This window comes from Aspergillus clavatus, genomic scaffold, assembly GCF_000002715.2.
Source record: "Aspergillus clavatus NRRL 1 1099423829791 genomic scaffold, whole genome shotgun sequence".
In the NCBI taxonomy this organism is placed as follows: Eukaryota; Fungi; Ascomycota; class Eurotiomycetes; order Eurotiales; family Aspergillaceae; genus Aspergillus; species Aspergillus clavatus.
Window position 1 is genome coordinate 2,164,002 of NW_001517108.1, and position 27,511 is coordinate 2,191,512.

Sequence of the window (27,511 nt, forward strand, 5' to 3'; positions counted from 1 at the left end):
TCTGATCAACTAGTCAGCCAATTGCAGAGAGCTAGGAAAGCTGACAAGAATCATCAATATGATAGGGTGGGTAATCAGATGGTGATGCATGTTTGTTCAGGCCCATTTATTTGTCGCCAGAACTGAAGATTTTTGGAAATCATTCGTCATATAGAGTGTGTGCTTGGACTAGGGAATGAAGGTGAGGCAACTTACAGAAGACGGAATTAGTGTCGAAATGCTGCTTTGAGGAGATGCCAGTGCAGTTATATCCCAATGTCAGCCTTCATCATAAGAAGGTCGAGTGCTGTTGCAGCTTGAGAGGGAAGATGGAGGAGAAGAAAGAAAAGAAAAACACGAAAGAAGAAAAACTTCAGTGGGAGAAAATCACGAGTTTTAGCGTGATCCACCCAGATCAAACAGTGCAAACATCTCCAACATCGCAGAATTTCCTTTTCTGGACTGAGATGATCGTTCGAAAGCTCAGGGTGTATTGCTCATTTCGCTGGAGTTCCCGTCAACAAAGCATTCTTTCTTTAATCTTTTTACTCGAGCCTATTATTTCTCCGTCTTCTTGAGCTGCTTCACATTCCAAATTGAGGTGTGATGGCCGACCGAAGAAGAATTAATGGGCCGCCCAGCGGCACCAGGCCTGCGGTCTTTGCCTCGTCGCTCAAAACCACTGGTGCGGCACCTACAAGACCACAGCGGCAGAGAAAGCCGAATGAATTGCGCAAAATATGTAAGCTCGCATTATGAGCCGAATCCTGTTATATGGTGCTAATTTGATTGCCTCTCAGTTATCAAGACAGGCTTGATCCCATCCGCATCTGGCTCTGCATACCTTGAATTCGAACCCTCAGCGTCTCTCGCTGCTGCTCGCTCTTCTCCTCAGTCTCTCATCCCTCCCTCATCAGCTTTAAAACTAGCCTGCACAGTCCACGGGCCCAAACCGCTTCCTCGGTCTGCGACCTTCTCACCCAATCTCGTCCTCACCACTCATGTGAAGTATGCGCCGTTTGCTGCACGTCGGCGGAAAGGGCACATCAGAGACTCCAGCGAACGCGATCTCGGTGTACACTTAGAGACGGCGCTGCGGGGGGCTATAATCGCCGAACGGTGGCCCAAAAGTGGTTTGGATATCACAATTACTATCTTAGAGGCAGAAGATGATCGCTGGTGGGGCGATGCGCCAGACTCCCATGATGCGCCGTGGGGGATGATGAATGTCTTAGCTGGATGCATTACAGCGGCGTCGGCAGCCATTGCGGATGCGCGGATCGATTGTCTGGATCTTGTCGCTGGCGGAGTGGCTGCCCTTGTTTCCGACGAGTCAGCGGAAGGAGCGCGGTCGACACCTCAGCTGATGCTGGATACCGATCCGGCGGAACATCGATCGATTTTATCAGCATGCGTGGTCGCGTACATGCCTTCCCGGGATGAGATCACAGAGCTCTGGCTCAAGGGTGATAGTTCAAAGGTTCAACTAGGGTCTGATGACAGGCGCACAGGGCATGATGCGTTAATAGACGGGGCAGTAGATGCTGCTCGAGGAGCACATACAGTCTTGGCAGAGGCAGTGAGGGAATCTGCGGAACGGTTTGCTGGCCTGGCTACATTGTAATGAGAACTGAAATAAAGATATAATGTTATTGTCTGATATGAGTCGCTCCGCCACTGTATGAGTAGGCGCCGTGACGGGGATCTGGCCGTGCCCTTCTTTCCAAGAATCATTGTCTTGTGCCAAAGGCCAATGATGAGCAAGCTGCTGCTGTGTGCATCATTAACTTAAGGTGAGTATAGATTGCTGCCATGGGTAACACTTAGCTCTGCTCACAGCATCTGTTTCCTAAACATGAAATTTGCTCTTCATCCTCTCACAACACACACCCACTCACACCCCCAATTCTCTTTCTCCTCATAGCACCCTCATCTGAGCACCTTTGTCACCTTTATCTCTTCCAATTCAGAACGCAAGGCTGCTTCCTATAAACCTCACATCTTTCCAACTCCTCACCATCAACCCAGCCTACCCAGCTCTGATAAGATGCCGAAGGCTACGATTGACGAGAATCATGTGTTCATGTACCACCTGGTGCAGAGCATTGGTGATAAAACTGTAAGTCCACAGAAAGGAACACAGTCAGATAAACAGCCAAAAGGCCTCATTCTTGCTCCCCCAATTTCCAGTGCCTCCATCTATCCCCAACAATGAAAAGAACACCCTGCTAATCAACCTCTCCACTGCAGATTGACTACGACGCCTTGGCCCAAGCTGTCAATCTTAACAAACCGGCTGCCCGTATGCGCTGGAGCCGCTTGAAAGCCAGGATCGAAGAGGCCAGAACTGAAAACAACAATGACGACAACAGGGACGCGACCACCCCTCAGACTACTGAGCCCGTCACTGAGTCGGAAACCTCTTCCCCGGTTAAGAAAAAGCGACGCACCCTCAAGCGTAAGCGCAGCGCCGGTGACGAAGACGGTGCAAGGGATGGTGATGCTGGCGCTGCCACCGCCGACTAGCATGGTGTTTCACTTGAATATTCGTCTCTTCCGCCGTGAGGCTTTGCGGGCTTGTCACATTGGCGCTCCTGAAGTTTGTTTCTATTTGGCAGAAAATCAGGGGTGGAGATGAGATCTTGGTCCTTATGGAAAACACATTTGTGAGGTCATTGGTTCAAGGGACTTCAAGTATTTAGATGATACCGATAGCATCGGGAAGACATTGGTTGTAGCTAGAGGAGAACAGTGGTAGTGTTAGGTCAATCTAACCTACGATAGAGAGCTTCCACAAGCACATGAGTTTACACATCCGCGCAAAGTAAAGCGAAAAATCTATATAGACACAGCTGACCTCCTTCTATATCAGTACCTCTTATCATTATACCATGGGCCGGGATTTTTGATGCTCAAGTTGGACAGGTATGCGATGGAAATGAAGAAATTGACCTTCCTGTCGCCTCACCTTCGATCAGGAAGCCATCATGCCCTTCCTCACTCTCGATCATCTCCAACAGTGCCCCGGTAATATGCCTAGCTAGCGTTTCCTGTTGTTCTATTGGGAATAACAAGTCCGTCGTGATCCCGATGACAAGGGTAGGTTGCTAAATACGATTCAGCACGGCTGCAACAGAGCCTGGGCTGTGCGTTTTCACTCACCGACGACAGACATTATAAGAGTCAATTGTGTCCATCAAAGTGAGATAGCAATTGGCGTCGAAGCGGGAGTTGAAATTCTGTCCCTGATACTCGAGGTAGTTATGGACGGCGAATTCTGTTCTTGTGGATTCCCCTCGCGGTGGTGTCGCTCCGCTCGAAGTAGATCCTGTTTCTGATGGCGAATATCCGCTATCATCTCCTCACTCCAATTCACGGTTGAAGCTTGCCTATTGCAGCCACTTGGACCAGGAGAACATTGTCGATCAAATGGGGGATGCGAGTGATAGGTTGGCAAAGCGATTTGTCTCGCCACGGCGAGGCCTTGGATCGGTGACCCGTCACTCGATCCATAATGCAGTAAAACATGCTGAAACTGGGGGTCATTCTGGATGGCTTGCCACCAGATAAAACATGGCAGACAATGACCACATTGTCCTTTCTGGTGGAGAGATGACCGTAAGTTGTAACAGTTGGTGAGAGTATATATGCAGCGCCGTGCCCATCTAGACTAAGAGATCTGACAGAAAGCCGAGGGCTCTCTTGTCTGGGCCATTGAAGTGAAAAATGTACCGGATCAGGGTTTGGGACTTGACTGTCTTGCTGTCTGGCAGCTGAAGTCAAACAGATACTCCTTGGAAATTAAGAAACAGCAGCGGGTTACCAGGCGCCTACTATCAAGCGATAGCCCCTTTGTTTGGACTATCTGTCGTCCTTTAGAACTTGAGATGTACTTCCTGATCTTTGCTGACATGCGGCCAATGGCTTCCAGACAGTACTTATTCTGTCCTATGCCATCCATGATTTGCACACAGAGAAGAAACCCTGTACGGGATTTTTGACTCTGGCCTTGATAAGCAGTCGTGTGGACACGGATCTTATGGTGGTATATGATTACCATGTCTGCGCTAAACAACGCCGTGCTACGAGTGCATTGTACCTTGCTGTTGGTACTTTTCGACAAATGCGATATTGCCTGTCATGAAAGATGTAAGGTACTGAGCGGGTCCCTAGTGGGCGTGCTAAAACTAGACGCCATATACTTCAGCGCTCAGTGAGTAGGATGGGTGTGATGAGATGGCGAACAGCCCATTCGCCTGGTTTGCCAGTTCATTCTGAATCCCAAGCAGACTGAGATGAAACAGCCTGTACCGAACTTCGTGTGGGAATAGCACACCAATGCCTCTCCCATACCCTGGCATCTTACAATAACAACTAGCCAACATATATAAGGGAAAACACTGCAGATCGAGCTGAGATAATCTAAAAGCTTCAGACGAACATCCCAATGCCCTCTAAGCAAGAGCCATTAAGCGAAATCACATCGGATTGACAGTCACGGAATCCGGAGTCATCAGCAGGAGCACCGTTCGGAATAGAAACCACCCCGAGTTCAAGAGCAATCTGATAAGCCAATATGACTTGAAAACGGAGATGATCCTGTCCGCTATCGTGCATGCAATCCTCGCCGACGTTGTGGCAGAAGAGCATCGCGTCCAGGCATTCTTCTACTTAGCGAGTAGTACGCTATTCTCCGAAATGCTTGCTCCAACTGTGGGTTCTGTTTCGATGACGGCCTACGGTGTTTATATGCCATTGCTGTGGGGGTTTCCGTTGCAAATAATGGCTATCATGGTGTTTAGACTAATTTCGGACACAAGGTCAGGGGACATCAAGGGAGCTGATAAGGATGGAAACGATTATGACATTGAAGCCGAACACAACATTGATGAGAGCGCCAGCAGTACGGGGCCTGGAGGCTGGGCAAAAATTGCGATCAAATCCTTTCGGAATGCCTGGACTATGCTTAGTCGCAGTAGGCGAATTATATAGGTCAAATGTTTCATTTTTGACGCCCAGGTTAGCTAGAGAGACTATTTAGTACAAAACGTCTCCAAACGGTTCGAATGAAGTCTCGCGAAGGTATGTTTGACCTCATCCCCTGATTCCTGATGATAATCAGCAAATGTCGCTAAATCGACAAACCTTGCCTGCTAGTCGAACCACCTAGTTTCACTCAAGGCACATACCAACCTACTACTGTTCATGCTTGTGCTACCCCTACTCAGCACTACCCTGAACAGGCGATACTCTATGATTCCCCCGAAAGTCGACCTTTGGATTGCCCGTGGTAGTTCCCTCTTTGGGGTTATAGATCCAAAAGCCCAGTTCTAATGATCTTGTGTATGTCATTTCTCTTGACACTTGGTCACTCTTTTCTTAACAAATTCTTTGGAGGTGATGGAACTGACCAAGAATAGCCCTCATTCTTTTCACACTGTCCTTGGGGTATCCCTCATGGCATTCAGTCATATGGTACATCACTTGGCTGCCCGGCAGACGTGGCGCCATTTTACTCCTCAGTTGCGACGCTGAGGATAGGGGGAACATTACTGACTTCCCCCATACTAGCTGCGATATTCAATGCCGGATTGAAGCTCGGAGGCGGCGGGCTGAGTCTTTTTTTCTATGTTGCTGGGTATTTGTTTGCCTGCTGGCGCCGTGGGTGCAGCGTTAATGCAGTATAGAGGTGGCATGCTAATCTCCTGACGATTGATCAATATTTCAGTGATATCAGTCTGATTCACCTGCAGATTAGGAATAGAGTTGAGAATAAGGCAAGTTGACACTATCCAGGTACAAACTACTACTTCACCTATGTGGAGAACATTGTATTATCAGAGTTCGCTGAGACGACTGTTGTATCCAGAGCAGTGGCCAGTCCTAGTAATATCAATCACATTCATCATAAATATTCTGGACTCTGGTCCCAACCCTATCTGGGAGGTCATCTCATTTCAGATAGGCAGTATGAGCTGTAGGAGGGCATTCTTAGAATGTCTGATAATAGCATAAGCTGTCCGTGTGGTGTGAATGTCTACCATGCCAGAGGCAGTTGCAATTGCAACGCCTTCTTTAGGCTGTGTCCCAACAGCTTGTTCATACTTCCAGGCAATTTCCGCACTTGATGAGTGCAGATAGAAAACACTTGAATGTCAAGCAGACGTGTCGTTAAATCGAATATATCTCTCTCACTCAAGCTCTTCGATTGTAGAAGAAAATCCAGAGATTTGCAGGGGCAAGTATTCCCTACCAGTTGCACGCGCCACTGGCAACCAGTTCAAGCTCCAAAAGAGTCAGCAAGCTTCTATGCGGCGAATAGAGAGTCCTACCAGCATTGAGTTCTATCATGCATGTGTTCCAGTTTATTCTTCCCATGTAAATTTGCACGTCTTCAGTGAAATGGACTTTAGTGATACGAAGTATAACGAGGTGCGAAGAGGAAGAAATTCGCCATTTATTACCATCGAGACATCAGAAGCTTACGACCAAGCAACATGGGTAAAGAAGGAAAAAAGGTATAGTATAAAATATATGCATCTGACGTATCAACAGGACGAGAATCAAGATTCAAGGCAGTGAAAATCCTGAGGTGTTAGATATCTACAATGCAAATGGATACGCAGCGTTTGGAGGCATGCCATATATTTAACCCTGAGGTTCTCCAAGCCTATACCTAAGGCGCCAAGGCACCCAAATGACAGCTGAGTCGCTGAGATAATCAGAAGTTCACAAAATTCGAGTCGTCGCACATAACAGATCAAAGTTCAGGAATCATTTCATTTCCACCATCTTTCCCGTCATTCCACATTCTTGAGAGTTTTTATTTTTTGACAGCTTTTCTGTACTTCTGTCTGGCTAGTTAACGGCTGAGGGTCCTCCCGCTAGACACGACGGTTCCTGGCCGACAGGACGATCGCACCATGTCTACCAATAATAATAGAACCCGGTATGGATGCCTTTCCTGTCCACTAACGCGTTAAGGCATTGGCGAAATCTATCGGGATTCGGGACCCATTTTTTCTAGTCTCTGGCACCTTCATGTCCATATTCATCTGAAGCTAACTACCAGCAGCTTACGGAGTAACCCCGTCTCATGAACCTTGTCGCTAAAGGCACTGGAATTGGCACATAGGGCACGATACTTGAGCAGTGAGCAGCGTCCAATAGTCAAGGCAACTCTTTGTGTTAAACACTACAGATGGGCCTAGTCACTAGTCAATGTGTCCAGTCACAGTGTTGATAGTTTGATACTCTGTTCATCTTTTTGTTCTCACATCACAGGATCGCATACGAACACTCCAAGCTTGCAAGAGCGAATCCCACAGTGCCGCTAATCGATTTGCTGTGAGCTAGCCTAGCAATGCAGCATGGTAGCACCAAGGCGAGATCGATCATTGAAACCTCGGTCATACAACTATTGCATATTTCTGCAGGAGCAGGGGCAAGTATAGACGAGGAAAACCGGGTTATTACGACTCTCGAATTGCCCTCTATTCGCTGGTCTCACAAGAAGGAAAACCTTCCTCTTCGTTCTTAAACAGCCACAAAAGCGAACAACGGAAGGACGGGCATGGTGGTTGATGAAAATTGACACATCGAAATTCAGGAATGGGCATTTTTACCATGATTATCGATTGGTTCATCGATCCACGAATAGCTCTTCAATAATTACTTCTCTTTGTCAGTGCAGTTGCTAACTAGTCTAGTTGCTGACTTGCTGGTCCAGCCCCAATTTCCTGCCCGTTGGTCTAGTCCGCGATAGTACTCCGAGTAGTGGATGATCGGGGACTGGACCACTCTCTTCTTTTGCCCTGATCCAGGAACAGCTGTTGGATCATTGGATGAGGGATCTGCAGACTGAGCAGCATGTTGGGATTATTCGCAGTACAGAGTGTCTAACTCACTAACTGTCTACGAAGTTCTCCGTAGTTAGTCTGTCAACTCCCACGATCTGCCCAAATATCTCTCACCCTTTTCGAGATATCTCCAGCTCTTCTCATTCCCCAATTCTCGCGTGTTGAGACAAGACATGCCGGCCTGGTGTTCGGGATAGCTCAGAAATACCTCCATCTCTTCGCCAGAAAAGCATTGACGCAACCATACCCAAGAATAACGGTCTTTGAAACATCTGACCCCTCCATTCGTTTCCTGAAATTGCGGACACAGTTCTCTGTATCTATTATCTTTTCTCTAGAATTCTCGTCACATCTTTGAGATTCATCCTCATGCACCGCACCCCGATAACTGCAATTCCGTTATATTTCACACAAGGATTCCTCCGGTGGTCGACTAGCGCTTTTCTCTAAAAAGTTGAGCAGGCCGCCATCGTTCGAATATGGTCGCTCTAAGAAGGCTTTTCCAGGCCGAGAAAGGCTCATCTACAGGCTCTGCAAGTCAAGATCCCCCGCAAAATTATTTAACACGAAGTGTGGATGAAACGCAGAGGTCCCGAAGCCTCAACACATCGCTACAGCCAGGCGCCGGACAGCATTTTCAAAACATCGAAAAGCAATTTGAAGAACTCCATGATCAAATGCAGGCATGGCCTTTATCTTCTCGCTCCTATGCCCCATCATCTCGTACCTCCAGTCGTTTCACACAAGTGACACAACGCAACCCAGGGCATGTTGATCTGCTGGATGCCCTGTTTTCATCGCATCGATATCAAATGCAAACCGCCAACGCGTTGTCGCCTATAACACCATACAATGAAGACGTCGCCGAGCGCAACATGGTGCGATTTCTTCAGGGGCAGCCACGCACGCATAAAGTGTATTCCCGCATCGTCTCTGCACCCTATCAGGAAGATGTGGCGGACAGGAACATTGCGCGAAGTCGAACAAACAATCGTACATTTTCCAGAAGCGCCAGCCCTCTGTCTCAAGGTCCATCGGCTCGCGCTGAAGCGTCTTGTCGGGGGAACAGCAGTCGTCCTCGGTCGACGGCTGGCTCCCAGGCCACGTCATCGAGCTCAAGGCCAGGCTCCAGGTCCTCATCACAACAAAATGAAGCCCGTGAGGCAGTTGATTCTGACTTTGAAAGACCTTCTAGTGGTGAACATTTTCTACGGGCTCACCGATCAGCCTCTGATATGTCAGCTGAGCCCCCCCAAACGTCGCAGGAACTCTCTGCTACAAGTTCCCGTAGACATCTGCATGTACCTCCGGCTCATAAACATGGCCATCAATGGAGCAACACCCCTTTACCGGACAGTCCTACGTTGCCCATGACGATAAATCATACAAGGGGGAGATCTCCTGCTGGCAACGGTCAGCAAACAATTCCTAGTGACAGTCCACCGGCATCCCTTAGACCTTCCTCGAAAAGGAACGTCCGAGATCTGTCAATTAATACGGAGTTGGCTGCCCGAGGAAAGCATGCGGACAGGATCACACATCGTGCGATACAGCCGCCAACTCCTAGCAGCTACGATACGAAACAGAATCCGAGCATTGCTGAAGTCATGAACAGCCCTTTGCTGAATGCGACGCCCACGTCTCTCTCCCCACTGCCCCCATCCGATCAGAAGGTGGCGGTCATCATGGACCTGTTTCGACAGGCTTATACTTCACCTGCCGAAAGTATCTCGCCTCACCCTACGTTCGAGACCTTGCAAGATGCAATTGTCCGGGAGATCAATTCCCACGAAGCTTTCCGAGGCCCTCCCCCAGAGATGAGCCTCCCGTTCACATCGACGTCGTCTCAGGACTCGCTTGGTGGAGAGCAGCTTCCCACGCAAGCAGATCTCACCAGAAACGTCCCTGCTAAAGAAGTGAAAGAGAGCCAATTTTCTAGGTTAATCAGGCGCACCTCCTCCAAGAAAGATCGGAAAGGCTCGGAGTGCAAAAGCATATCAGCCAACGTTCCTTCCGTTGCATTTGGCCGAGGATCCCGGACAGTGCGACGAAGGCACACAGACGCTCCTCCTCCGACTCCTGGGCTCCTGAACGCAAAACAATCAGGAACTACCACAAGCACCAGCCAACCCGAAGAGCAAGTTACCTACATCGATATCCTTCTCCGGTCACAGAAGCCGTCACCACCCACCACGATCGGCTCGAGAAGGGCTGCAGAAGCGTTCCGAGATTCAGGACGTTCGCAATTCGCAGGCATATTTACCTCCCCAAGCGTCTCGGACTTGGAGAGGCCCTCCACAACGCCCTCCGCTTACTACATGCGCGCACAGACATCGGAATCCTCGACCGACGGCCGAAGCTGCATCTCTGCCGACGACAGCGACGAAGAAGTCATCCATCTTCCCAGCGTGGGGATCCCCCGCGTTCAAATCCAAGCTGTTGACGAGAATAACGCCACCTACATGATCGAGAACACGACGCCGAGGGACGCTTATCGGCTAATGAATTGGTCTTACAACGCGCGCCGCAGTGTCTCCAGCAAAAGGAACCCGGTGCTAGATGAAAACAAAGCACAGCAATGCTCGGAACATGAGCACCAGCTCCAGGGTACCCGGTCCGTGGAGTCTTATTAGCCCTTCGCCATCAGTATCATCATATACCCATCTTTGCATACCAACTACTATACGATTACGTGTCTCATTTTTTTTTGTTTCTTCTATACGTAGCCTCCAGAGGCTTGTTGTCACTCTCTATATATACCATCATCATCATCATCATAATCATCATCAGGCGTATCTGCGATATCCGATTCAGTCTCTATATCATTTCTTTCTTTCTGGGGTCGTCGGGCATAGCTAGGCATGGAGAAAACTATAGAAACCATAGTACAACTAGAACTTACAAGTTGAGAGCAGGCAATCTCAGCTTCACTCCGTTAGACAGAAACACTCATCATAACGCGTTCTGTCCTTGATGATCTCATAGTGTACCAATCTAGTCTGTTACGACCTTGACGAGAACCAAACCGAGATTCTCGACCTCTTACAATAAATGAAGTCTCGCTCAAGTCGTCATCATTCAAATCCATGCTCCAGCTACGCGTATGATATGCTAGATCCGACTGTGAAAGAAAACCAACAAGGTATCCCGAAAATCACTCCCCATGTATCACCTCGCCCATGTAGCTAGAAGCTATTTTCTTTTGTTAATGCGACCCACTACCATACATGTGCTTCAACCGGATAGAAGATAGCAGAAAAAGGAAAGTCATAAAGGTCATAGGAACCATCCTGAAAAAACGAATGGGACAATCTGACGTAGATGTGCATGACTTGGATGCCATGTGCGACGTTTTAATAAGAACCTGAGTGCATAGGTTAGCCATTGCGCCGAAATAAGAAACGACAGGAGATGGAAAAGCAACTTACGTCCGAACATGCACCACTTCTCAGCCATACGGCTGCACTTGGGGTTGGCGCACTTGGTCTGGCCAGGGACGATGCCCTCGGGCTGATCGAAGGGAATGCAGAGGGACTTGGCACCCATGCTGGGGGCTCTAGCATCCTGGGGCACACCAGAGTCCTCCTCGGCCTTGCGGGCGCTCAGGTCCTTGATCTGGTCCTCACACTCCTCCGTGAGACAGTGAGGAATGACACAGATGTTCTTGTCATTGAGAGCAGGGACGAAGTCGTCCCAGTTGGTGATGAGCTTGCGGTGAGAACGGAACTCATCATCCGCGCGCTTGTACAGATCCTTGTGGATGGTGTCCAGCAGAGCGGGGACCGCAGTGGACAGCTCGGCGATGGGAATGGTCGACTTGCCGTCCTTACCAGGAATATCACGACGGGCAGCCGTCACAAACTGGCCAGCGGATTCACCGGGACCGAATTCAATGCGCAGGGGCACACCACGGAGTTCCCAGTCATTGAACTTCCAGCCGGGGGAGTATCCGTCTCTCTTGTCACTATCAGCGCGGACGCCAGCAGCCTTGAGGACAGAGACAAGGCCGTCAATCTCAGCATAAAGCTTCTCGCGGTCCTCCTCAGTGGTCTTGGCCGTGATACCGACGGGGACAATGATCGTCTGAGTCTCAGCAACGCGAGGGGGGAGAACCAGACCGCGGTTGTCACTGTGGATCATGACCATGACACCCAAGGTACGGGTGGACAGACCCCAGGAGTTCTGCCAGACGTGAAGAGGAGGCTTCTTCTCCTCAGGCTTGGCAGAGGGGTCCTCGACGGTAATGCCGAACATCTTGCTGAAGTTCTGGCCGAGACCGTGCGATGTTCCACCCTGAATACCACGCCCAGTGGCAGGAATATAACCCTCAACAGTGGTAGTATACAGACCACCAGCAAACTTCTCCTTCTCCGTCTTCTGACCCTTCACAACGGGAACAGCGAGGAGTTCCTCATAGATCCGCGCATAGAGGTCCAGAATGTGCAAAACCTCTTCACGGGCTGCTCCCTCAGTCAAATGAGCGGTGTGACCCTCCTGCCACAAGAACTCTCTGGTTCTGAGGAAAGGCTGGGGATGCTTGAATTCCCATCTGACGACCGAGTTCCATTGGTTGAGCTTAAGGGGGAGATCACGATGGCTTCTGATCCACTTGGCGTAGTAAGGGTACATAACAGTTTCCGATGTAGGGCGAATGGCGATCTTCTTCTCAAGAGGAGTAGAGCCACTTTAGCAAATTAGAAGTCAGTTAAGTCACATTACAGACGAGGACAGAAAACGAGTTGAGGGGTATTCATACGCATGAGTCACCCAGGCAACCTCAGCAGCGAAACCTTCAATGTGATCCTTTTCCCTCTGAAGCACATCCTCGGAGACGAAGAGAGGGAATGAGCAGTTCTTGACACCGATCTTCTTGATCTCTGCGTTGAACCATTGTTGAATCTCCTCCCAGATCGAGTACGAAGCAGGCTACACCTCGTTAGCCATGTAATCACCGTAGAGGGCCAAAGACCGACGTTCACAGCCGTACCTTCAGAATGAAGCATCCCGACACATCATAGTAGTCCAGCATATCACCCTTTGTAAGAACCTGCTGATACCATCCGGGGAAGTCCTCCTCCTTGGAGACGTCGATACCAATCAGGGCAGCACCCTCGATCTTCTTCTTAGGAGCCTTCGATGTGGGCTTCTTAGCCTCCGACTTTCCAATGCCCTTGTTCGCAGCCTTTTCGGCTTTATCAGCAGCTTGCTTCGCGAGCTTTGCTGCCTTCTTGGCGGCATTCTTGGAGACCTCTCCCTCAGGAGCGGCCTTATCAGCGGGGTTCTGGCTGCGATCAGGAAGAGTCACAGAATCAGCAGCGACCGGAGCGTCGGCGGGAGTTTGGCTGGCCATTTTGGAAATGAGGATCGGGTCGAACAATCGCTTTGAGATCAGATGGGAAATAGAAGGAGGCGACCGCCAAGGCAAGCAACTCGTCCGTGGGAGCAAAATAACGGAGGCCGCTTTCCCCTCGTCAAAGTGGGATGCATCTCGAAAAAATTCACCGCCTCCGGACCGGCAGAACTTTTAGCGGGAGAACCCCAGCGACGAGTCGGTAGCAGAATGAAAGAACTCCAGCTTGACGGAGCTCTGCCATCACTTCACAAGCATCTTTTCTGTCTACTGAACAATTATGGCAGGCATCTTTGAGGCACCGCGCAATGCGGACACTCTCTGTGAGCTCCCAACCTGAACGACCTGTCATCTACGAGATCCATTTACTGACGAATCTCGCACAGTCTTGGGTGGGCAGAAAATAACTGGCTCTGATGTCCGCGAACAGAATGGTATGTGACACGAGGTCATTCGGGATGGTCAAAAGCCCACATATTAACGAAAAATGTAGTTCTTGCGACGCAGGCTATTGCAAATGTTGTGAAGAGCTCCTTTGGACCCTCTGGTCTGGATAAGATGATGGTAGACGACATAGGGGTAAGCATTGAGCCCAACCCCGCGTCATTCTGGGCCAACTCCTGACGGTTGATTTAGGACGTCACTGTAACAAACGATGGAGCAACTATTCTGAGCTTGTTGGATATTGAGCATCCTGCTGGGAAGATTCTCGTCGACCTGGCTCAACAACAGGACAAGGAGGTAAGTTCTATTGCCTGCATCGAGTTTCGATATCTTCGAGCTCTAAATTGATTGTCTCTCTCCAGGTCGGTGATGGTACCACTTCCGTCGTTCTGATTGCTGCCGAACTCTTGCGACGAGGAAACGAGTTAATGAAGAATCGTATACATCCCACAACCATTATCAACGGCTACCGACTAGCCCTCAGAGAGGCGGTCAAGTACATGAATGAGAACATTACCACAAAAGTCGATTCGCTAGGAAAGGACAGCTTGGTGAATATTGCCAAGACGTCCATGTCCAGCAAAATCATTGGCGCGGATGCGGATTTCTTTGCCAACATGGTCGTCGATGCCATGCTGTTGGTGAAGACCACCAATCAGAGAAACGAAGTCAAATACCCTGTCAAGGCCGTGAATCTGCTCAAGGCCCACGGAAAGAGCGGCACGGAATCCATCCTTGTCAAAGGCTATGCACTCAACTGCACCGTTGCGTCACAAGCGATGAAGACTCGGGTCACTGATGCCAAAATCGCCTGTCTGGATATGAACTTGCAGAAGGAGAGAATGAAGCTTGGTGTTCAGATCACAGTCGATGATCCTGATCAACTGGAGAAGATTCGCGAAAGAGAGTCCGGCATTGTTCTCGAGCGTGTGGAGATGATCCTCAAGTCTGGCGCAAATGTCATCCTTACTACCAAGGGTATCGACGATATGGTTCTCAAGCTCTTTGTTGAGAGGGGCGCCATGGCTGTCCGCCGCTGCAAGAAAGAAGATTTGAGACGAATTGCCAAGGCGACTGGAGCCACCTTGGTAAGCTCGCTTTCCGACCTCAACGGTGATGAGAAATTCGACGCATCGAATTTGGGTTACGCAGAGGAAGTTGTGCAAGAGCGGATCTCGGATGACGAGTGCATCCTAGTCAAGGGTACCAAGGTCCACACGTCAGCCTCCATCATTCTGAGAGGGCCCAACGACTACAGCTTGGATGAGATGGAGCGTTCGGTCCATGACTCCCTCTGCGCTGTCAAGCGCACCCTCGAGAGTGGCAGCATCGTCCCTGGTGGCGGTGCCGTTGAAACCGCTCTCCATATCTACCTTGAAGAATTCGCAGTCACAGTGGTATGTTTACATCAGATTCCGTAGTTTGCGCACCCCTCTAACACTTCATCTGTTATAGGGCTCGCGGGAGCAACTCGCGATCGGTGAATTCGCTCAATCGCTTCTCATTATCCCGAAGACCTTAGCAGTCAACGCTGCCAAGGATTCGTCCGAACTTGTTGCTCAGCTCCGAAGCTGCCACTTCGCCTCTCAGCGTGTGCAGGAGACTCCTGCCACCAAGGATGACAAGGCTATCGCGAAGAAGAAGAACTACAAGAACTACGGGCTCGATCTGACAAAGGGACGAGTCCATGACTGCATCAATGCCGGTGTCCTGGAACCTAGCATGGGCAAGCTCAAGCAGTTCAAAAGTGCCGTAGAGGCCTGCATAGCGATTATGCGTATCGACACAATGATCAAGCTGGACCCCGAGATAAAGGAGGATGATGGACACGGCCACTAGGAGATCAAAAGATTGCTCGGTCCATTCGGTTCTTGTTGCCCCTTGGAGTTCTAGATGAAGGTAAAGAAATCTAAAAGTATAATAAGATATCACGAGTACAGATCCCTCTTAGTGCTGTGACTATTCGGCCTAATGATTTGGGAACCTTCACTTTCTGTCATGCACATCCCAGTAGAGTGAACTCCGCAGACGAATGAGTGGCCCTCTTTAAGCATGATAGCAGTTTCGCACCATGTAAACATCATTTTTTCAGTATATTTATAACCGCCACGATGTTTGCCAATAGATACTGGTAAGCACATGGCTCCCAACAATGTGCTCAACTGGACGATCAGCGAGAGATGGGCCATGACAACATCCAGGATAATAGGAAATAGAGCTCAGCAGAGAGGAAGCTCGCAGGGATTGTGGTCAACTACGTCAAGTTGATAATGCAGTAGTCCTGACAAGACCTTTACCAAAAAGAATCCAATTGATATTGAAAAAGCTGCTTGTGGACATATGCAAGCCAGTGACCAAAGACAAGCCCAAACTTCCTGGCTCGAATGATCTGCATAAAGAGATAGGTATTGTTGCTTTGCAATGCAATACAAATCACAGAAAACGGCTGCGAGCCGCAAATCCTCTAAAAAAGGTAAACCGACCCTCGCTAAATAAGATAAATAATGCCCAAGCGCCTGCAAATGCTCAGATAAACCATAACACCAGCTGAAGACATAACATCCAGTCCTCACATAATCATTCATCTTCATCATCATCATATGGATCTTGGGCGTCAGCCCATCCACATCGCCATCGTCTTCCTTCTGTCTCGCCACTGACTCGTAATTCTCGAGCTTCGGGTCCCTCGCGCCAACATCTAGCGCTGTAGTCATCACTAACCGTGATGAGCTCACCGTCTGCGGACCACGAGACAGCCGAGACTTCCTTCTTATGGCCTTCAATCAAGGGCGTCCCTGATTGATAGATCGGCACAGTATCCTCTAACCGTCCAGATAAGCCAACTGCTGAATTCGTGCGGCGTAAGCCAGAACGGGTGAAGGACACTCCAGGTGATTGTGCCATTGAATTCACGGCTGATTTCTCGGCAGAGGAGTGAAGAAACCGCTCGTCGGTAGGAAACAGCACGGCACAATGGTCACTGCTACCAACAGCGAGCATCTCTGCTTTATCAGCGGTGGCTTTTCGAACGCCAACTCGCACGTAAAACGAAGCCACTTTCAAGCGTGGATGACGGAATCCGTACAACGGACCCAGACCCTCCTTATCAGATCCTCCAGAACGTCTTGGGCGGTTGTTATACAACGACAATTCGGGGGCATGTCCGAGTACCAGGTGGGACGTCGAGTAAGCATACACTGTACCATCTCGGCAGAGAGTGTAAAGCCTTGAACCATCCCCATTCATTGTCATTGACGTCAGTCCGAAGCGCCTGTATTTGATGTGACTATCGGGTTCGCGGGTAGTCGACAGAGGAAGAACTGGACGACCCCGACGATTGTTGTGTGCTGTGCGTAAATCCCACAGTCTTACACACGCATTGGCTTCCGAAGCTGTAACAAAGAGATTCTCCCTGCCAGGAGGAAGAAAAGTCAAGGAGGTTACCGTAATATCGGAACGGCCAATTTGAGGTTCGGATTTATCCACCGTGGAAGCTTGCGGCATCCATGCATGGGCTCCATGGATTGTATTCAGAACTTGAGGATAGATCATTTTGGATGGAAGAGATGTGGGAGAACTGTCCGCCTCGGATTCGAGCGAACATCGAACTTGCAGAGAAGGCCTCTCAAATCCTTTACACCGCAGGTCCCAAATGTTGACATTTCCATCCCGACTACATGTTGCAAGAACTTTGTTATTTGCAGCCGGTTGAAACTGAACCCGTTTCACCGAAGAGACATGGTTTGATAGGCAGTATACCGGCTTCTGGGTAGCCATGTCGATCACCAAGGCGGTTTGATCTCCGGATGCCGTTGCCAGTAACATATCATCGGATGAGAACTCGAGATCCATGATGGCATTCATATGGGGACGAAACGTAAGGTATGCCTTGGAGAACCCGCTCTTATCGTCCTTCGCAGAATCCAAAAGTCGGATGCCGCCCTCCTCATCACCGACGGCAACGAGTGAGTTGGCTGTAAAAGTCGGCAACTGTCAGTGGAAAACTGCGAGGTCACGAAGAGAAAGATAAATGGAACGCAAGCGGCAACATACTATTGCATGACGCGGTGCAAAAAGGAAGAGCAAGCCGGTCCCCAGTATAGCTCGCGCAAGAATAACTGTCGGCAGGACGGGAATAGAATGTGGATGTCAAATCCTGCCATCCTGGATGATAGTGAGAACGCAGTAACTAAAGAAATCATGGTGAAAGAACCAACCAGCTCCAGAGTTAGAGCGCATTGTGACTCGATTTGCCCGTGATCCCAGGACACTCCTCATATACAGCCCTCCAGATGTCTGCAGCGACTGTGACCGTCGAATAGGTGCAACTGGAAGAGACAGTCTGCCAGGAGCTAAAGGTTTTGTGTAATTATGCTTTACATCGAAGACAACCCGCGTATCTTTTACTGGAACATCCAACTCCTCGTCGTCGTCCACAGGAGCCCTCACGCGAACCTTCCGCAAAGGCGATGACTGAAGCGGAGACCCAACAGACGAGAATGATAGCTTTCGCTTTCGGCTAGGAGTTCGAATGAGATCTGAAGCGTCATTGTGACTAGTCCTATGTTCAACCGCCTTCAACGCTCGAGTAAAAGCCGGACCCAGGCGGTTGACAGCGGGCGAGCTGAGCACCTTCAAAGCTTGACGATTCGTCTTGACCGATCCCGCACTGTTTCCACCACTCAACATCGACCGAGGTGTAAAGAAGCGCCTGAAAGACCGAGGCGTGACTGGTGGGGGCTTCTTGAGTTTTCGTCGCACGCCAGCATCGGATACTATTGACGGAGGAGACGAAGGAATCTCCTGTGATGATGAGGGGGGGAAGACGGGCTCCGATCGAGGTACCTCAGGAAGGCCATGGCTGCTCTCCATTGTGGATTATGGGCAAACGACAGACATACAAAGCATTCTAATCAAAAGACAAACAACAGACGAAAGAGGATAAAGAGGACAACGGGGCTAAAAGGTGTGAAATTGCGGCATGGTGGAGCTTTTTGGGGCGGAATGGAGACCAGCAATTATGATCATTGAGGAGGAAAATGCGTCGCGGCCAGTAGAACTCGTGTCGACGTGCTTTTTTCGTGACGCGAGGCGCTGCTTCTGGCAGGCGGTGAGCCTGTCAATTAAGGTGCTGGAATCGTCCTGGATAGGAAGGCGGTCTAGAGAATTTTTCGATGCGGATATTTTTTTTTGGTCTTTGCTCCCCGTCCAGCTTGCCCCAGTTTTAAAGACACTCAACCAGATCATTCACACGGTGGCGCTTGATTTTGAGGTGGCCCTGTTCTATTAGATATGGCCCCCATAAAGCGCAAGGGCAATGCTGCAGATCAACCAGTGACCCGTCAACCTCAGAAGCGTGTGCGGGTGGGAGCTGAGGAGAGCAGCAAAGATCAGAAGAAGCAGAAAACATCGGAATCCGCAAATGCTCCGAACGCTTCGGAGCTTTCAGTACTACGCGATGATGAACCGTCGTTCCCTCGTGGTGGAGGAAGTGTCTTGACCCCTCTCGAGAAGAAGCAAATCCACATTCAGGCGACTAAAGATGTCCTTTTCGAGCAGAGGGGTCCCAAACAGTCCTCTGGCAATTTCGTTGACGAAGATGACGATGAGGACGTCGAGATGGGCGATGCGGACGACAATGCGACCTCTACCAAACAGTCTAAGAAAAGAAAAACCAAAGGCAAGAAGCGTGCAGAGCAGGAAGCCAAGGACAAGCAGGGTGTGCGAATTGAAGGTCTCAACTTCAAGGTAGGCTTGAGTTTTTTTCTAAGAAAGGTTTCGTTTTTCAATGCTGACAATCGCAGCGCCTTGTCCCCGGGTCGATGGTACTAGGTCAGGTTTCAAGCATCAATGCACACAATATTGGCTTATCTTTACCCAACAACCTCACTGGCTACGTTTCGTTGACTGCCATATCGAAAGTGCTGGAGGACAAGATTGAAAAGATTCTTAACGACAACGAGAAAGAAGGAAGCGATGCGGAAGATGAGTCGGACGATGAGGATTCGCTGGATCTTAAGAACTACTTCTATCTCGGCCAATACCTGCGGGCATACGTCGTTTCGGTTGGGAGCAACTCAGCAGACGCTCCCTCTAAGAATAAGAAGCGTATCGAGCTCACAATCGATCCGAGGCAGACAAACACCGGGCTCGCGAAGACGGATTTGGAGCTCAACACCGCCGTGCAAGCGTCCGTTGTCAGCGTTGAAGACCATGGTCTCGTGATGGATCTTGGTATCGAAGGCGCGAATGTCAAGGGCTTCATGTCCTCAAAGGAGATCGATTTCAACACGAAATACTCGAGCATTAAAGAAGGATCGGTATTCTTGTGTATGATTACCGGCCAGAATGCGAATGGAAGTGTCGTGAAACTATCTGCCAACCTTCAGTCTGCTGGATCTATCAGGAAATCGCATTATCTCAGCACCGCGTCTACGATCAACTCATTCCTCCCTGGCACAGCGGCAGAGATCTTGTTGACCGATGTCTCCTCGAGCGGTTTGATCGGTAAGATTATGGGCATGCTCGATGCTACAGTGGACTTGGTGCAATCGGGTGCCAACTCCGGAAAAGAGGATCTGGCCAAGAAGTTTCAAATCGGCGCCAAGATCAAGGGTCGCATTGTCTGCACCTTCCCATCTTCCACGCCGTTCAAGGTTGGCTTTTCCCTACTTGACCACGTCCTCAGGTTTGCGACTGAGGGTCATGGACCTGGCACCTCGGAGGATGCTCCGGCAATTTCTGCCATTGTGCCCGAAGCCAAGGTGGTCAAGGTTGACCCTGGACTTGGTGTGTACGTGAAGATTGGAGATACTAAGAAGATGGGTTTCGTCCATGTTTCCCGCTTGGCTGATGGAAAGGTTGAGAATATCGCCCCCGACCACGGTCCATTCCGGGTAGATTCTGTTCATGAGGCTCGAGTAGTCGGCTACAGTGCTCTCGATGACCTGTATCTGCTGTCTTACGAGAGAAAGGTTATCGAACAGCCTTTCCTACGTCTTGAGGACGTCACCGTTGGAGCTGTCGTCAAGGGAAAGATTGAGAAGCTTTTGATCGGACCAACTGGTGTAGACGGCTTGATTGTGGCTCTGGCCGATGGCATCACGGGTCTTGTCCCCTCTATGCATTTCGCAGATGCAGCTCTTCAATTCCCCGAGAAGAAGTTTCGCGAAGGCATGGCGATCACAGCGCGGATCTTGTCAGTCAATCTTCAGAACCGCCAGATTCGCCTGACTCTAAAGAAGAGTCTGCTCAACAGCGAATCCGCTATCTGGAAGGATTATGAAGATATTGTTCCTGGGGCTCAGTCTCCGGGAACCATTGTGAACATTCAACCACATGGTGCTGTCGTCCAGTTCTACGGCTCCGTCCGTGGATTCCTCCCTGTGTCAGAAATGAGCGAGGCTTTCATTAAGGATCCTTCGCAACACTTCAGACAGGGTCAAGTGGTCAATGTCCATGCTTTAAGCGTCGACCCATCGCTTGGAAAACTTGCGGTTTCTTGCAAAGACCCTTCGACTTTTACCGAGAGCTATAAAAAGGCATTCGAGAAAATCCAGCCCGGTATGCTTGTTACTGGCACAGTCTTCGAGAAGTCTGCCGATGATCTACTCCTCAAATTGGACGAGTTTGGCCTCGTAGCTCGTCTTGATTTGGCACATGTGGTTGATGGATCCTACCCCAAACAAAGCTCGACTCTTTCCAAGATTCGTGTCGGCCAAAAATTGAATGATCTTCTCGTTCTTGACATCCAACGCGCCCGTAGACTCATCAAGGTATCGGCGCGCGCAAGCCTCAAGAAGGCTTCCAAGCAGGGCTCCCTCCCGGCTAAGTTTGAGGATGTTCAAGAAGGTACAGAAGTCACTGGGTTTGTTCGAAACATTACTGCGGATGGCCTGTTCGTCGAGTTCCTGGGCGGCATCACCGGTCTGGTGCCCAAGAGACTCCTGGCGGAGGAAAGTGCTAGCAAACCCGACTATGGCATGGTGAAGTCGCAAATTGTCACTGCGACTGTGCACTCTGTAGATGCTGACTTCCGGAGATTTATCCTAAGCATGAATCCTTCGGAACTCACCTCGGCCGGCCCGAAGAAGCCTGCCCCGAAGCCTACGCCTTCCAATGACGCCGTCGCCAATGCTGTGGACGAAAGCATTGAGGCCATGTCTGATTTCACTTTCGGCAGGACTGTGAAGTGCAAGGTTGTCTCGGTGAAGGCGACACAAGTCAACGTCCAACTTGCGGACAATGTGCAGGGTCGTATCGATGTCTCCGAGGTCTTCGATGAGTGGGAAGATATCAAGGATCGCAAACAACCTTTGCGCTTCTTCCGTCCGAAACAGATCATCTCGGCCAGAATTCTGGGTATCCATGACGCCCGCAATCACAAATTCCTCCCGATTAGTCACCGGTCAGGGAAATTCCCTGTGTTCGAACTGTCCATCAAGCCCAGTTTTCTCGAGGCTTCCAACCCCACTCCGTTGAACTTGGAGCAGGTTCAGACCGGTTCCTCCTGGCTGGGCTTCATTAACAACATCGCCGATGACTGTCTCTGGGTCAACCTGTCCCCGAACGTGCGTGGAAGACTCCGTTTCATGGATGCATCGGATGACCTGTCTCTGCTTGCCGACGTTGAGAAGCATTTTCCTATCGGCTCTGCTTTGAAGGTTCATGTTACCGCCGTCGACACCGAAAAGGGCCGTCTGGATCTCGCAGCCAAGCAACGCTCCGACAAACTGTCCTTCTCAGACATTACTGTCGGCATGGTTGTGCCTGGACGCGTCACAAAGGTCACCGAGAAGCAGGTCATCATGCAATTGAGCGATTCGATCGTAGGAGCCGTCAACCTGATTGATCTGTCAGACGATTATTCGAAAGCGGACCCCACCGTCTACAACAAGAACGAGGTGCTCCGTGCCTGCGTCGTCGGGGTTGACAAGGCGAACAAGAAGATCTCCCTTTCCCTCCGGCCGTCCAAGGTTCTGAGCTCCTCGCTGTCAGTTCAGGATCCCGAGATCACGTCCATGAAGCAGCTCAAGGTGAATGATGTTGTGCGCGGTTTCGTGAAGAGAGTCGCTGATAGTGGCCTCTTCGTGGCACTGGGTCATGATGTCACCGCATATGTTCGGGTCTCTGATCTCTCGGACTCATATCTCAAGGAGTGGAAGGATTCCTTCCAGGTTGACCAGCTGATCAAGGGACGAATTACTCTTGTTGATCCCGAGCAGGGCAGACTGCAGATGACTCTTAAGGAATCCGCCCTGGACCCGAATTATAAGGCGCCCGTCACGATTAACGACCTCAAAGTCGGCCAGATTGTCACCGGTAAAGTTCGCAAGGTGGAGGAATTCGGCGCTTTCATCGTTGTTGATCGGTCCGCGAACATCAGTGGACTCTGCCATCGCAGCGAGATGGCTGATAAGCGAGTTGAGAACGCCAAGGCGCTGTATGAAGAGGGCGACGTCGTCAAAGCCAAGATCATCAAGATTGATCGTGATCAAGGCAAGATCTCATTCAGCCTGAAAGCGTCTCACTTCAGGGATGATGACGAGGATGAAAGCGGCAGTGATGAAGACGATGTGTCTCAAGGTGTCAGCCTTGATGGAATGGAAGATGTTGATTTCGAAGGAAGCGACAGCGACGATGACGATGAGGAGGGAGATGATGATGAGTCCATGGGAGGCGTCGACCTCGAGGACGACAGTGATGATGACGAGGACGACGAAGACAGTAACGTTGAGATGGACAATGCTCCTTCGAATCGGAAAGGAGGACTTGGCGAAGCGGGCTTCGACTGGAGTGGCAATGTCAGAGACGAGGAGGATGAGGCGGCGCGGTCGGATTCCGAAGATGAGGATGACTCCCGAAGGAAGAAGAAGAAGAACCGCAAGCCAGAGATCCAAGTCGACCGCACCGGCGAGTTGGACGCTAATGGACCACAGTCCGTAGCGGACTACGAGCGTCTCCTGCTCGGCGAGCCCGATTCTTCGCTTCTATGGCTTCAGTATATGGCTTTCCAGCTGGAGCTTGGAGAGCTTGAGAAGGCCAGAGAGATCGCCGAGCGTGCTCTTCGTACCATCAGCCTTGGCCAGGATACTGAGAAACTGAATATCTGGGTAGCGCTGCTCAACTTGGAGAACACATACGGCAACGATGACACTCTCGAGGAGGTTTTCAAGCGCGCCTGCCAGTACAACGATACTCAGGAAATTTACGACCGCTTGACCAGCATCTATATCCAGTCCGGAAAGAACGAGGTCAGTATCTTTACATTCGGTGTTCATTGAGTACGTGATCGCTAACATGACTGCCTTACAGAAAGCGGATGACCTCTTCCGAACTGCTCTCAAGAAGAAGATCTCCAACACGCCCAAGTTCTTCCTGAACTACGCCAGCTTCCTCTTCGACAGCATGGCGGCTCCTGAGCGCGGTCGCGGTCTGCTTCCCCGCGCTCTCCAGTCCCTGCCCTCCCATACCCACGTGGAGACGACCTCCAAGTTCGCCCAGTTGGAGTTCCGCTCCCCCAATGGAGATATCGAGCGTGGTCGGACTGTGTTCGAGGGTCTTCTGTCTTCGTTCCCCAAGCGAATTGACCTGTGGAACGTGCTCCTGGATCTGGAGATCAAGAACGGCGATGCAGAACAGGTACGACGACTGTTCGAGCGGGTGCTTGGCATCCGGGACGTCAGGAAGGGCGCCGCTGCTCCTCTGGACGCGAGTAAGAAGCTCCGGCCCAAGCAGGCTCGGTTCATGTTCAAGAAATGGCTTACCTTTGAGGAGAAGCTGGCGGCCGACAATGGCGGCAATGTGAAGATGGTGGAGGAGATCAAGGCTAAGGCAGCGGACTATGTGAAGTCGCTGCAGGACGCATGATTGTAGAGAAGATCGGGGTCCCAAAACGAGCCCTGATGTGCGTTGTTCATAATTGGTGTTATAGGGGGCAATATAGATGGTGCACTGTATATACAAAAGCATTCATGAAGAGAGGATGTTCCTCCTTTTTAAGGGTTGCCAATAAACATTGTATTAACATAGGGGGAATCTCCCAAGTAAAAAAAACTTTAACGCCGCTTCTCAGCCATCAACCGTCGATATTCCTCCACGATCGTCCTCCGCTCGCCGGCCAGCTCCTCTCTCCGTCGCAAGCTGCCCACCGCATTAGGGACATTCGCGACATCGACCTTGGCACCACCGCGGACCTTGAACACCTCCTTTGGCTTGGTCAATTGCGGCGGCGCCTGGACTACCTCCAAGGGATTCGCCTTGTTGGCACTATCCCGCTTCTTCAGCTTCGCCCACGGATCCGGATCATCGTCCACATCGACGCCATCGTCATTCTTGCCCTTCTTCTTCTGCCGCCGCGCCGCAGCTCCCTTCTTCTTCGCCTTGCCCCGCCCCGCCTCCGTCTCCCACTGCTTCCACAACTCCAACTGATCCTCCATCTCGGCCTCGCGCTCCTCGCGCTCCGCCGCTTCCCGCTCCAGGATCTTCACCTCGTCCTTGCGCCAGCCCTCCTGCAGTCGCCGCAGGTGCTTCTCGTGCTTCGTGCGCCGCTCCTCGCGCAGCTTCGGCATATCCGCCGCCCCAGGCTTGCCCGACCGCTTCATCCCCGAGATCGGCATCTCGCGGTCCACGCGCGCCGCGAAGTCCGAGAGTTTCTCCCCCGGCAGGATCTTCGGCTTCGGTGTGGGTTTCGCCTGTTCTGCTGACGGTGTCGGGGCCGGCGCGGCTGCTGGCGTTGGAGCTGGCGCTGACATGGCCCCAGTGCCGGTGTTCTTCTTCCGCGCAGCCCCGGTCTTCCCTGCGTCTGTGGCGTCGCGTTTGCGCTTCTTGCTGGGCTCGCCGGTGTCCGGGGCGGAGGACGGCTTGCCGCGGGTTTGGAACTGCATCAGGCGGAGGAAGGCTTTCGGGGTGTCATCCTGCAGGGCGGGTTTGGCGCGGGCAGCAAATTTGGGGTTCGCGTCTTTCTTTGCATCCGGCTTGGGTTTGTTTTTGCCTTTGCCTTTGCCTTTGCCTTTGGATTTGGATGTGGCGTTGGGATCGCGGACGGGGAGAGGTTTTGCGATTAGGGTGGGTGGAAGGTCGTAGATGCTACCGATTGAGGTTAGAATATGGGGGGGAGGGGGGGAATTCCAAGAGGGGAACGGGGGACAACTTACTTCGCGTCATCATTCTTTCTTCGCTTGTGCTTGTGAGGCATTGTGGCTGTTTGATGGAGCGGGTGTTGCTGTAGCTGGCTGTAAGTTGGAGCTGAGTTGGGCAAGTGAACTTTTTTTTTTTCTTCTCCGCTTAATCAGTGATACCACCGATAAGGATAAGGATCTTATCCTTGGCAATCTACCTTATTTCAGAGTCTATGCACCAGTTGAAGAGGTCTATATTGATATTTTTTGTACTGCTCTGCTTCAGAGATAGAGCATGCTCTGAATATGACCTGGTGATCAGCATGGTTGACCTGTTGGTGCTCTGGATGCAGGGTGTGTGTACACGGCGAAATATATATCTGGAGACCAGAATATGTCGAAGGAATCAAGGTCAAGGCAACTCAAGCATTAATAGCTAGTTGTTTTGGTTTAAGATACAGATTTATCAAGTGGAAGAGAAGGCGACTAACACTGAACTGAGAACTTCCTAAAGGTCTCTCTATAAGGTATCAGCAATGTTCCAACAAGAGCACTATTCTATAGATATTCAGTGTAGATACATTTCCAACCAATTCAGCCAGCACCTTGGTGGATATACATGATTTACCTTAAGATCACCTGGAAGTATTTAAGTGCATCTACTCCGGTACTTTGATACACAATAATAATAATAGTTCTTTTCTACCTGTCTTTCTCTCTACTCCGTATGCTGAGTTGCCGACACTGACAGAGATAGTTATCAACTTATAGGACCTCCACCGGTCACGCGCGGAATCCCTCACTGTGTGGCTTTTCTTTTCCCATGTTTCTTCCTCACCAACCAGATCCAAGCCGGAGAATCCTTAACAAAGATTCGCTATTCGTGTGGCAAATGGCGCAAGTGAGCCAGAACGAAATGAGAGATCCATCTCGCTGTGTCTCCCAAGTCCCAATATGGCATGTCCAAAGAAGGGAATTCCTGATCGTCCAGGCCAAATTGATCCATAGGAGCTGCAGCGACTCGGATCAATCGGCCCCAGAATCGTTCTTGGGGATTGTACTCATGGAGGGGGTCTTCTTTCTAGTGGATTGCTGGTCTCTCCATTTATCCATTTTGCAAATGCAGACTGTAGAATGGAGATGGGTGTTTGAGAAGGACAGAGGCTAAGACACTGTGATAGTAGTACGTAGTAATACACTACTCACTAGTCACTCACTACAACCCAAGAGATACTACGTAGTCCAAAGGCTTCGCTGCTTCGAGTCCAACCAAAATCGGCAAGAATCGCCTCTTTTCCGACTCTTAGCCAGTCAATCTGGAACGGCGTCAAACCCCCCCTTGGGTGCATAGCGTCCAATCGTCTCGTTGATGCCCGCACATGGGGTCCAACAACCAACACTCACAGACCACAGTGGACACTGGTGACTGGACAGCAATTGCAAAACCCCCAACGCTATCCATAGAGACTCTAGACTAGATAGATAGGCACTGGCTCGTCGAAACGCACCCCAGTCGACCATGGCTGATGATTCTGGGATTCCGGGTGCCTGAGGAGGGAAAGTCAACAGTAGTAGGAGGAGGAAGGAGTAAGACTCGGATTTAGGCATACTCTTTTAATGGTCATGGATTGCGCGGTATATTGTAAGCTTTTTTTGCCGCTGGCCTTTTTCCTCCTCTCTTTTGACCTTTGACTTCCTGTTCTGTTGTAGAATGACGGAGAAGAGAGATGGGCAGCGACAGTCCTAAAACATCAATCAAT

The 27,511-nt window shown here is 50.5% G+C and overlaps 8 protein-coding genes across 8 annotated transcripts, besides 3 other annotated features; 5 read left to right on the forward strand and 3 right to left on the reverse strand.

Moving 5' to 3' along the window:
• Positions 1 to 585: 585 nt before the first annotated feature.
• On the forward strand, positions 586 to 1,603 carry ACLA_074950 (3' exoribonuclease family protein; the record flags this gene model as incomplete). The annotated part of the gene is made up of 2 exons (XM_001275882.1): positions 586 to 721; positions 780 to 1,603. 2 exons carry the CDS (start codon positions 586 to 588, stop codon positions 1,601 to 1,603), a joined length of 960 nt encoding a protein of 319 aa, XP_001275883.1.
• Positions 1,604 to 2,026: 423 nt separating this feature from the next.
• ACLA_074960 (uncharacterized protein) lies at positions 2,027 to 2,505 on the forward strand (the record flags this gene model as incomplete). Its single annotated transcript, XM_001275883.1, has 2 exons — positions 2,027 to 2,098; positions 2,230 to 2,505. 2 exons carry the CDS (start codon positions 2,027 to 2,029, stop codon positions 2,503 to 2,505), a joined length of 348 nt encoding a protein of 115 aa, XP_001275884.1.
• Positions 2,506 to 9,523: 7,018 nt separating this feature from the next.
• Positions 9,524 to 10,471, forward strand: ACLA_074970 (uncharacterized protein; the record flags this gene model as incomplete). The annotated part of the gene is made up of 1 exon (XM_001275884.1): positions 9,524 to 10,471. The coding sequence occupies one exon, from the start codon at positions 9,524 to 9,526 to the stop codon at positions 10,469 to 10,471; it is 948 nt and encodes a 315-aa protein (XP_001275885.1).
• A 127-nt stretch (positions 10,472 to 10,598) lies between these two features.
• Positions 10,599 to 10,627: a microsatellite.
• Positions 10,628 to 10,992: 365 nt separating this feature from the next.
• ACLA_074980 (proline--tRNA ligase) lies at positions 10,993 to 13,188 on the reverse strand (the record flags this gene model as incomplete). Its single annotated transcript, XM_001275885.1, has 4 exons — positions 10,993 to 11,030; positions 11,267 to 12,522; positions 12,595 to 12,764; positions 12,826 to 13,188. 4 exons carry the CDS (start codon positions 13,186 to 13,188, stop codon positions 10,993 to 10,995), a joined length of 1,827 nt encoding a protein of 608 aa, XP_001275886.1.
• Positions 13,189 to 13,468: 280 nt separating this feature from the next.
• Positions 13,469 to 15,471, forward strand: ACLA_074990 (chaperonin-containing T-complex alpha subunit TCP1; the record flags this gene model as incomplete). The annotated part of the gene is made up of 6 exons (XM_001275886.1): positions 13,469 to 13,511; positions 13,575 to 13,622; positions 13,682 to 13,767; positions 13,825 to 13,929; positions 13,995 to 15,029; positions 15,088 to 15,471. 6 exons carry the CDS (start codon positions 13,469 to 13,471, stop codon positions 15,469 to 15,471), a joined length of 1,701 nt encoding a protein of 566 aa, XP_001275887.1.
• Positions 15,472 to 16,209: 738 nt separating this feature from the next.
• On the reverse strand, positions 16,210 to 18,504 carry ACLA_075000 (WD domain protein; the record flags this gene model as incomplete). The annotated part of the gene is made up of 3 exons (XM_001275887.1): positions 16,210 to 17,606; positions 17,686 to 17,796; positions 17,850 to 18,504. The coding sequence occupies 3 exons, from the start codon at positions 18,502 to 18,504 to the stop codon at positions 16,210 to 16,212; spliced, it is 2,163 nt and encodes a 720-aa protein (XP_001275888.1).
• Positions 18,505 to 18,924: 420 nt separating this feature from the next.
• Positions 18,925 to 24,501, forward strand: ACLA_075010 (putative rRNA biogenesis protein RRP5; the record flags this gene model as incomplete). Its single annotated transcript, XM_001275888.1, has 3 exons — positions 18,925 to 19,380; positions 19,437 to 23,885; positions 23,947 to 24,501. The coding sequence occupies 3 exons, from the start codon at positions 18,925 to 18,927 to the stop codon at positions 24,499 to 24,501; spliced, it is 5,460 nt and encodes a 1,819-aa protein (XP_001275889.1).
• Positions 23,261 to 23,364: a microsatellite.
• Positions 24,502 to 24,689: 188 nt separating the features above from the next.
• On the reverse strand, positions 24,690 to 25,828 carry ACLA_075020 (uncharacterized protein; the record flags this gene model as incomplete). Its single annotated transcript, XM_001275889.1, has 2 exons — positions 24,690 to 25,719; positions 25,788 to 25,828. 2 exons carry the CDS (start codon positions 25,826 to 25,828, stop codon positions 24,690 to 24,692), a joined length of 1,071 nt encoding a protein of 356 aa, XP_001275890.1.
• Positions 25,620 to 25,646: a microsatellite.
• Positions 25,829 to 27,511: the final 1,683 nt, after the last annotated feature.